Raw genomic sequence first — 11,095 nt, 5'->3', positions numbered from 1 at the left:
CATGTCAAACCAAACTTTTCCACATCTTTACATAACAGATGCATCCATTTTAAACAATATCTCAAAATGACAGGAAAAACACACTCAGTACAAAAGAGTAAGAGGTCGAAAACAAAACTGTACATTCGCTCCCAAAAAGGAGTGATAAAATATAAGCTCACTACAATCCTCACTCGCCTGCAGCAGCACTCTGAGGGGGGAGAAGAAGGTTTGTTTAGCAGTCAGCAGAACTGCAGTGGCTTTCATATGACTACATATAGATCGGATGTAAGCGTTACCTTCATTTGGCCGTTTGTTTCTTCAGTTTCTGGAAAGCATGCAGAAGTTTGGGTGTGGGCGGTTTGGGCCCGAACAGTGCCAGGCCTTTCTTCTTTTCCACTTCTGCTTTAGCTGCTGCTGGGCCCTTTGCCTTCATGAGTTTCCTGCACACACAGAAACCGAAGCTGGCTAAAGATTGCTACACAGAGGATGATTCTAAAAGTGGGGACATGGCTGTGTGTGAAGAATTATCTCTTAGAAGCAACTATTACAAATTAATAGAAAAACATTTCAGAAACCTATGTGGGCACTGGCCAAAAAGTAGGATCCTAACTGAAATAAATGTAGCAGCATATTTTGCCATGACACATACACGCATACACACACCCACCCACCCACGCAGGCACGCACGCATGCACGCACGCACGCACGCATGCACGCACGCATGCACGCACGTATGCACGCACGTATGCACGCACGTACACGTAATGAAGTCATTATTTCTATCAGCTTCACTGTGTCCTCTTTACACGAAATGGCACCATCTTGTGGTTAAATTAAAATTCATCAATCCGGCCAAAAAACATAAATAAAGCTGTATCAAAAAATAAATACTAACACATAAACTTAATTAGTAAGAAAACATCTCAAGTTTAGCTCTTCATTGAAGGGGAATTCCAAGTTGTTATGTCCACAGCCTAGGAACGTCTATAATCAATATGTGCTTTTGTGTTCTTAAATCAAATTGATCCGTTGTTGTATTGTCTCTCCCAACATACCAACATATAAATCATAAACTGCAAAAATGATAATAGCTTACTTAACCAATACTAATGTCTAATGTCTAATGCAGCATTTCAGTATAGTTTGTGTAAATTGCCCCTTCCCCCCGTAAAGAATGACAATAAATAAGTGTTTGCACTGAGAAAAGTGTGTGCATGTGCACTTGTGTGGCAGTGTGCAGTCGCTCTGGGGATCTTTGCACCCCAGTGCCAGGCCATGAGTCAGCTGTTTGTCTTCAGGTCTCTGACTCACCTTCCCTTCCTGGCCAGCACTTTCTGAGACTCTGGGTAGTGCACCAGGATGTCAAACAGGTCTTTCTTCTCCAGGACAAAAAGGTTGGCGAAGCCGTAGGCTTTGACATTAGCTGTGCGCCTGTTCCCTCCATCTTTGGATGACTGCAACAGACTAAGAAATAACAGAACTTTATGGCTGAACGTTCCCAGACAGTGTTCCTTATATATGTGAATTTCATTTGTTATCTGCTAATTAGCAGCATTAAACATCTCGGGGAAATTTACTTCGACGAATGCTGTATTTTCCCTTACCTGATTTCTCCAAACACACAGCCGGCCTTCAACGTGACAAACACAATACTGTTGTCAGGTCCTCCCACCACCTGCACCGCTCCACTTTTGATGATGTACATCTCTTTACCGATGTCCCCCTGCAGAGGGGGCAAAGTCATAAACATAGGCTGAAACATAACATATACTGTACACAAAGGTTGTACTTATAGGGTTTTGAAGGACCAAACAGATTCAAATATTAAAGTTCAAATCCAAGATGGTGATGACTGGATATGTGAACTCACTTTTTTTACGACAAAGTCTCCAGGTAAATAGACGATAGACTTGAGCCTCAGTAACATGTCCACCAACATCTGCTGGTCGCAGCCCTATGGAGAAAAAAAACAAACGAATTGACTTTAATGTCCAAGCTCCACTTTGCCTGTTTTAATGTGTTTGTGGTGTCTTAAAAAGGCACCTTGAAGAGATCGATCTTCTGAAAGGTGGCCAGGTTGATGTCAATAGCGATGGCGGTTCTCATCACCAGAGGCATCTTGTCAAGCAGTTCGGACTCATCTGAAAGAATCAGCGTGGAACAGAAAATGTTTATTCTGGGGTCAAAATAGACTGCATCTACAGAGGTGATAATACATGGAGTGAGTGCGTTCTTAGAATTTCAGGCTTTCTAACATACTGTAAAAATAAAATAAGCACTTTGACCAGTGTTACTGACCCAACATGCCCTGAGCGTCCCAGGTGTAGGTGTACCAGGTGCGGACTCGGTTCTGCACCAAAGAGGGGATGTGGTTTGTCACCATGTAGTCCACAGTGCCATCCATGGACGATCGAAAGTAGGTTTGTCCTGCTGTGGCTGCACCGATGACGTCTCTCATCTGAGGCACCATGACAGTGACAATGAATACATGCACTGAGGAAAACTTGAGTTAAATTGGAATTTTTGTTTTGAAAATGCTTCATTTACCACATGTAACATGCTTTTAAACAGGCAAGACTCCACAGGGAACCAAAGAAATACAACAGTTGGAGTGACGGATGATGGGGGAGTTAGAAGAACTAGTATGGTAAGATGACCGATGATTGTCTGTGTCATTTCTGACACGACAGGTTCCATTCATCGTTCATCACTACCTTAATGAGACAAGTGGGAAAAGACGTGCTAATTTAAAGGTGCTAATTTCTATCACGTTTCCAGAGGAACTGAGCATGCTGGGACTTTGACTCAAGCTACGGGCAGGTTGTGTCTCTATGTTACCTGTCCAATCAAACTGGAGAACACAAAGACGCCCGTGAAAAAGTTAGTCATCTGAAAGGTAATCTCAAAGACGGTATGGGGTTCACTAAGACCCCCGATGTTGATCAGACTGCGGACAGCATGGTAGTAACAACGCAGGTACCTGTGGAGAGGGTGGGGGCATTAGAGGTGCTGTCACAAACAACACTATACGCCATTGGCCTGTTTTTTTTGGATACATATGGATATATACGTGTGAAATTCATTGTTATTTCTTCCCTTTTTTTAAGTTTAATTCCCTTGATGTCTTGCTGTAAAATAAAACAAAAGAAAAACATATATTACAAATAAACTACCTGGCCAAGAATGACGGACATAAAGAGTGCCCCAAAAAGGTAGTTTGTCATCTGAAAGATCTGTCCGAACATGGTGTCTGGAAATGGCAACTCAGCGATCATCAGCAGGGACTTCTCGGCATAGAAGAAACAGCTGAGGTAACTGCAGCAGCAGCAGAGACGGGACATACGAGACATTTTCAGTCTGAGGATGTCTCAGGGATGGAGACAACTGGAACTTTTACTGAACAGACTTTAAAAGCACTGTGCTGCGTTTGATATCACATGCCACATTCTGTCTCTTGAGTCATAATGTGTTGTGTAGTTGAATGTTATAGGTGGTGGCTGGTAATTAGACCGAAGACTGGTGGTGCGTTCTATAAAATGACACTTCCCTCCCTCTTTTTCCTGACTCCCAACCAGAACGTGCTGGGCTGCCTGGTGATCATCAATGTATGTGCTGATGATGCAGTTGAGTGTCTTAGCCTATTCTTTTTGATATAGTTTTCTCCTTTTTCACCTTTGAAGAATGGCATACAAGCCCACACACATCAAACACAAGCAGCAATATAAAGGTTCTGTACTTACGCACTGCCCACGCCGGAGTAGACCCATTTAGTTTTCCCGATGCCCTGGTAGGCAGAAGCAACGTAGTAGAAGCAGGCATTGATGTGGAGCATGAAGAGTAGATAGCCGATGGTGCGAATCACTCTGACGGAAAAGAAAAGGGGTTAATTTCTCCCCTCTGTCTGTGTCTGTCTTCATGCATACTTATGCCCAGGTTCGTACTTGTATTTAAGGTTTCTACTAGAACATGTTTACATGCTTTAATGTTCATAAAACAAATTATTTTCTCATACTGTCTGTCTGAATATCCCTGTAGTCACCCTCTGTGCGAAATGCTCCCTTTTAGCACCTGTCTCTTTAAGACCCCCTCCTGAAAAAGCCCAGTCTGCTCTGATTGGTCAGCATTTCCTGGTCTTCTGCATCCGCGCTATCTGGGGACTTTACTCTACCGAAGTCCTGGCCGCTAGTTTAAAGGCACAGTTTCTTTGTGTTTTTATACTTTCACAGTATTTTTAAAGCACCTCATGAATGAAAAAAAAAAGACATGGTACCTCACTTTTTACAATATGGGACCTTAAATAGAGCTCATGTTCTTAACCTTGACTCACTTTTAAGTCACACACACCCTGACCTTCCTTACTTTCAGGTGTTTGGCAGTATCATAGCTGTTTAATTCATTTCATGTGACTAACCTCCAGATGTAAGCCTTGGCCATAAGGCTCTCTAGACGATCGCTGAACTCAAAGAATGTACCCGCCTTGAGAATCAGAATGAAAAGTGTCAGACAAGGCAACCGCAGTAAGGAAGACATAGTCACTTATCAATTGGCTGTCCTTTGTAACACAAGAGTAAATTCACCTTCAGCAGGCGATTGAATCTGAAAATGGATTTGAATCCAAACTGGTAGTACAGCAAGTCGAACGGAAGGAGGGATATCATGTCCACCTGTAGACGAGAGATAGATGTGTGAGGTCACCGAGATGAGTTCGTCCTAATGTTCCAAAATACTTTAATTTACAGTACCACGAATCTCTCCGATTCCCTGTAGTTCTTCTTTGACACCGCTCTGTCTTTCTGAAAGGAAGAGAACAAATTGTCACATTCTTATATCTTAAATCCTTCAATCCTTCTCCACTGGCCAGGATTACATTAGCCTTACTATGATATCTCCTGCTTTGACAAACTGTTTGCGGGGCTGGAAGATGACGGAGTCTGTGAAGTAGATGAGGTCGGCCAGCAGATCCAGGGCGAACCAGACGGGGATGGCGCTCTCAGTGTGGTATGGGAAACACAGGCGGGCTGTGATGAACCAGGTGTTGTAGTTGAAGGCTAGAGTGACCAAGCTCAGCCAGGCGATGTAGCGGCGGTCTGTGAAAGGGTCCATGGTGTTGCCCAGCACTGAATCCATCATGTCCTCAATTGGCTTCAGCACAAAGTCCACTGAATGCCAATAAGCTTCGGTTACCCTGACCTTCAAGCTCTTCACCTCCTTTTTCTCATCTTGAGCCTCTGCTTTCTTTTTCTCCTCCTCCTCTTTCTCTTTCTTCTTCTCCTCTGCCTCCTTCTTTTTCTTCTCCTGCTCCTCTTTCTTCTTCTTCTCAGCTTCTTCCTTCTTTATTCTGTCTTCCTCTGCTTGCCTTTTACGCTCCTCTATGACCTGCCCGTAGTTGTCTTTGCGCAGCACAGGTGCTGAAAGGACAGTATTGAGTCTGAGTGCGCTGAAACACGTAATGCAATTGAAATGTTCATCTTTTGCCTCCTATAAGGCACCAAATATAATAAATCACAAATGTGAAGCGCTTGTGTTCACTTTCACAGCTGAAGTGAAGCTCTAACTCGCGCGCACACAGAAAATGAACTGTTTACTCACTGACAGGAGGGCTGATCTCTGGGGAGGAAGCATACTGATCGGTCACTTTCTCCTTGTAGAGGTCCAGCCTCTCTCTCATCCGTTTGATTATGGATCTGAGCTGCTCGTCTGAATACTTGTTTATGACGATGGGTGGAGGCGGAGGGGCGTCTGCCTCTTGCCTGTATATGGAAAATAACGTCAGAAAAGTTAGCACAGTCTTGTTTTTTAATCTCATAATATTAAGTAAGAGAGTAAAAATATTTTTTTAAGGCAATTAGGCAAGGCAACTTTATTTGTATAGCACTTTTCATTCACAAGGCAGACTCAAAGTGCTTTAAGTGTTTTAAGTAAAACACAGTAAAGCGAAAGTCAAATTTTGATGAATTTGAATTTGATTTTGATGATTTTGTCATTTGGCCTAATGATGCTGCTAAAGGCCTAGTCCGCCGGGGGATAATCCTGTTGCTGATACTAATTTCTGTTGCTTTTGTCCTGTCTGTCTGTATCATTCATGTCTCATCAATGCATGTTACTATTTCAACTTCATATTTACCTCCATAATTATTATCTTTGCCATGTTCTGTCACTCTAGGTGTGCCTGTTTCTTGCTGTTCTGCTGCATTAACTGCCATGAGTCATGTTCACATTACTTTAGCTTTCACTATAGTCACTGTTACTTTTGTGGTTGCTTGCTAGCTAGAAGTGTGTCTGTCTGTCTTTGTCTCTCTCTGTACATCTGTCTGTCTTTTCTCTCTTTCTCTCTCCTCTTCTTCCTCCCCAACCGGTGCAGACAGATGTCCGTCCTCCACAGAGCTGGGTCTGTCTGACGTTCCTGTCTGTTATAGTGAAGGTTTTCGTTGCCACCGTACTCTACGGGGGAATTGTTGGGTCTATGTAAATCATAAATAAGTCATAGAGTGTGGTCTTTACCTACTCTGTAAAGTGTCCTGAGATAACTTTTTTTATGATTTGGCACTATAAATAAAATTGAATTGAATTGAATTAAAAGACCTGTTACTTATTGGCTATAATCAATATTTAATCGGTTTGAGTAGACAGCATTTCCTGTCATATCTCTAATCTTTCAGCTCATTGTTTTGGTTCACTCCCTTTTAGCGCCTGTCTCTTTAAGCCACCCCCCTGAAAAGTCCCAGTCTGCTTTGATTGGTCAGCATTTCCAGATCTTTCCACCTATACATACAAATATATATATATATATATAATAAATGCTAATGTTGCTGTTTCAGTTGGATTTGTATTTACACCAATTGTGTGCGGTACGATCATATCAACTGTGCTTTGTTATGTCAAATAAAGACATTTAGCATTTTAAGTGGAAAAGCTCAGCTGACAAAGACAATGGTGACTTCAGCAGCACAGCCAGAGGAAGGGGACATCTTTGCTCATATGTCACCTCCTAGTGGACATAATTTAGCAGTACATTTCACTTGCACTCCTGTCAAATACAATACAATATTCTGCCTCTCTTGGCAACGTGTTGGAGTTCTGATTGGACGATCATCCCACCAGGGACACAAAATACAAGACACAGTCTGTAGATAGTGGTGCTGCTTAATTGTATAACATTATACTGGCAGTTAAAGAAATATGATTCTGTAGACCCCAGGGTAGACTGAATAATAGAAACACCTCTCTGTTTAGCTTAATACAGTCCAACATACAGTTGAATCAACAACTCTCCTAATCAAACAAATGCTTATAACCTTCACAAAGGTAGGTTTTATTATTATTTTATTTTATTATTAGATGTACCTAACAAACTGGCCAATACCAAGAGAGTGGGAAAAAGCAGTATAATCATTAAATTATAGATACCAAAAAACCATGAGGTTTAGACATCTACATCCAAATGTTCACATGTATTCATTCCTTTGCATCAGAAATATATGTATAAAGATGTAAGAGGTGTTTTTTTAAGGCTCCAGTTTTAAAATGCAAGCAGATTTTGATGATTAAATTGTAGTTTTCAAAACAAAGGTATGGCTAAATTTCCAAAATAAGATTTCCAGATCTGGAGAGGCATCTATCCGGCTATAAGTCGGTCAACATAACCTCTAACGGTGCTACACATAACCACACCCCAATGTAACAATTACAACACATGTTGTCATTTGGAAAAGTTGTGTACAACTATAAGAATTTGCTGAATCTGTCGCCTTTGTGATTTTTATTGTTGGCCCAGGAGCAGCCCTGGTGAGCTTCTTAAACCTTAAAAGCTGAAAAGCTTTTAATCCACTTTCAGGTCATCCTCTCTTAATATGCATGCCTCACCAGAGGATAAAGATCTCACATGCTGCGTTCCTCTCTGAAGGCGTTCTCCGTCTCTCCCTGCCATCTTGCCAGGGAATCTGATTAATTAGTGTCCATTGAGTGATTAATTTGATACTGGTTTGTGGTGTTAGTGTCTTGGCAGGCGATGGTCTCAGTCAGCTAAAAGTGGAGTTTGGAGGCTCCAGGGATAAAGACACTACTACTACTCTCTTTAATTGCTCATCCTTTTATTAAACTTCCAATGCATCTCCCCTGCAATTTAAATGTCTGCGAACAAATGGATAGGTAGAAAAAACTCTTGATGTTGCTGTTGTGATTGTTACTAAAAACAAAAAAAAGCTACCAAGGGTGCAGGTCTTACCCCTCAGGTCCTGTTTGATCAGGGTTAGCTGGAGCTGCTGTAGGGGCCGGGGCCGGGGCCGGGGCCGGGGCCGGAGCTGGGGCTGGAGCCGGTGCAGGAGTTGATTCTGATGATGACAGTGGTGCATGTGTTATAGTTGGAGGATTGTTCAGGGGTAAGCATATAATCATGTTTAGAAGTAAGCACATAATCAGCTGTATTTGGGTGACAGGACCCAGACATATGACCCACCCACTGTGCTTAAGGCTACAATTTCTATAAGACAGGTGTCTAAACTGAGAGAAACCCAATCAACAAATCAGGGAAATCAACCCTTGTTTGGGCAGTTTTCCAAGCCTTTTATTATAAAGGACAGACAGGAAATGGGGCGAGAGAGGGGGGGGGGGGGGGGGGGGGGCATGCAGCAAAGGACCGCAGGTCAGAGTCGAACCCACGGTCGCTGCCTCGAGGACCCCCAGCCTCCCCACATGGGTTGACTGCTCCAAAAGTTGAACATCTGGAACTTTTCAAATTGATAATCCATCAAAAATCAATGTTTGTTGGTTGTCTTGACTCTTGATCATTACCAGTGCACCCAAGTCAGTGCTGAGGTCATTTTAGCGGAAAGTGACAACATATTCCTGGGTGCCTGTGACACCCAGCACCCCCCCCCCCCCCCCCCCCCCCAATATGTCTGGGATACAGTGTTAACCACAGGCTTTGGTGCAAGAGAGCTAAAGGACAGTCAACTCAATTTAAAAGATAGCCCATCTGACACCGAGCAAAGCAAACAGGGACATACAATAACTCAGTTTCTAAATGTGCAGTTTCAGCCTCTCACTCGAATGATGCCTTACCCTGCGGTTTGTCCACTTGCTTGGCTTCATTCTCCTTATCGGCTGGCTTCTCCTCCTACAAGACAAATCAACATTTTCTTCAAAGTCAGATGTTCCGCTCAATTAGTCAAACCACAGTCATTAGAGAGACGTTTTTAATTTAAAAGGCCCTTCTTTTTTTTCTTTTTTTAATGAAAAGTGAATTTAGCATTTGAAGAATCGCTCCCTTGCCTGATAGACTGTGTTTGAGATGAAATGACTTTAAAAGTGCCCGTTGGGTAATGAGCGATTTCAATGAGGTCTGTGTAATAAAACAATTTTATTTGATTCTTTGTTGGCAAGAGTTATGAGCAGCTGAATGGATGGGGGGACAGATAAAACGCCACAGCTGTGATTTTAGGGGAAACAAATGTAACCAAAGTGTAAGTGCTGCGTTAAAGGCTGGAACAATACTTCATTTGTTTTTTTTTGTTCAGGCTCGATTTCAATCTTGGCTGCTACTGCTGTTACTGGCACATACTGAACAGTAGGACATCTATTGAACACTTGTGATAATCACAGAAGAATCCAATACTCTGTGAAGCACTAGATATAAATATAAAACATTTTACAGTTAAGTTACAGTTAAACAGCGCATTGTTTTCTGCCAAGTCCTACCTTGGCTGGATCTGGAGCGGGGGCTGGAGCTGGAGCGGGGGCTGGAGCTGGAGCTGGAGCTGGAGCTGGAGCTGGAGCTGGATCAGGGGACACTAAGGCGGTTGGCACCTGCGGACCACCAAGGAGGCCCTTTAACTTGCCAAACATGTCTAGAAACCTAAAGGTGCATCTGCTCGGTCCTCTGCAAGTGAATGTAAAGCATGTACGGCTTCCTGAGGAGCTGAAAGATCCCCCTCCTGGATTAACCCTCTCTTTTCTCTCCGTCTAGCGTTTCTTCTCCCCTTCTATTAAAGCTCACAACCATGACAAGGCGGACTCCTATGGCAGTACTGCTTTTAGCACCACTAATACTCTTCCAGGGAGAATAGCCCCCACCATCACCAGCGACATCTAAGCCCATGCCCATGCTATATGAGGTCCAAATAGGCTTACAGGTGACTACTAAAGCAGGGCTGAGAGACTGGAGGTCTGCCTCTACAGAATACATACAGACTGCATTTACCACACAACTTAAATGAAGTGCTACTGCTCATGACTACCGGCCTTATGACCTTTTTATGACATACTATACTATGACTGTTAACGACAAACTATGCCATGACTTTTAACACGTTTTTTTATGATGTACTGTGACTTTTTATGGCACTATACTATGAATTTTTAAGCATTTTTTATGACCTACTATACTTTGACTTTTTATGACATACTATTAAATGACTTAATATGACATTTAATGACAAACTATTCTATGACTTTTTTATGCATTTTTTAATGAAATACTATACTATGACTGTTAAGGACATACTATACCACGGATAAATGGATTATAAATGCAAAAAATCATAGTATAGTATGTCATAAAATACATTCAAAATCATAGTAGGCCAAATTACAGTATGTATGTATTAAAATTACAATTAAATATACAAATGTTTAACACATTCAAGTAAGTTTTAACCATGTCAACAGTAAGTACAGAAAATTAAAGTAATAATCCTGGAAAATGTGACTTAAGTCCAGCCCTGCTCCCTGTAGCTACGTACGTATGCAATAATATCAACAGAGCCAAGTCACAGTGGCTACTTTAGCTAACACTGACTTAAGACCATTACTAAAGTAATGGTCTTAAGTCACTCAGTGGTGTTATTTGCTAGCTCCTGTCTCCTGTGTTTTCTTTGGTGAGATATTCGTGGCTCTGTTGTCTGCATGTTGAAAAAAATATCATTACTTTGCTAATTGTTCAACATTAAAGTGAATAAGCTGTCAGTGTCTTTGTATTTAATTTGCTCCATTTATTTATTAGGCTATGGGTAGATAAAAGCACTTTTGGGTCCTGAAAAAACTAAAATTATAAAATAAAAAATAATAAAGATAAGGACAGCACTCAAAGTTTACTGGTTTATTTGTCACACGGATG

At 41.9% G+C, this 11,095-nt stretch overlaps 1 protein-coding gene across 1 annotated transcript; it reads right to left on the bottom strand.

The window, feature by feature from the left end:
* Positions 1 to 73: 73 nt before the first annotated feature.
* Positions 74 to 9,825, bottom strand: LOC310963653 (cyclic nucleotide-gated channel beta-3-like; the record flags this gene model as incomplete). The annotated part of the gene is made up of 17 exons (XM_083936543.1): positions 74 to 190; positions 279 to 422; positions 1,294 to 1,446; positions 1,587 to 1,705; positions 1,853 to 1,936; positions 2,026 to 2,123; positions 2,281 to 2,440; positions 2,821 to 2,962; positions 3,723 to 3,845; positions 4,394 to 4,458; positions 4,560 to 4,646; positions 4,725 to 4,775; positions 4,861 to 5,390; positions 5,572 to 5,732; positions 8,207 to 8,312; positions 9,043 to 9,097; positions 9,679 to 9,825. 16 exons carry the CDS (start codon positions 9,823 to 9,825, stop codon positions 281 to 283), a joined length of 2,223 nt encoding a protein of 740 aa, XP_083792669.1. The 3' UTR covers positions 74 to 190; positions 279 to 280.
* Between the last annotated feature and the right edge of the window lie 1,270 nt (positions 9,826 to 11,095).

The sequence above is a fragment of the Echiichthys vipera genome (assembly GCF_963691815.1).
Source record: "Echiichthys vipera genome assembly, chromosome: 21".
NCBI lineage: Eukaryota > Metazoa > Chordata > Actinopteri > Perciformes > Trachinidae > Echiichthys > Echiichthys vipera.
Note: the sequence above shows the minus strand (reverse complement) of the source record. Positions and strands in the feature narration are given on the sequence as shown.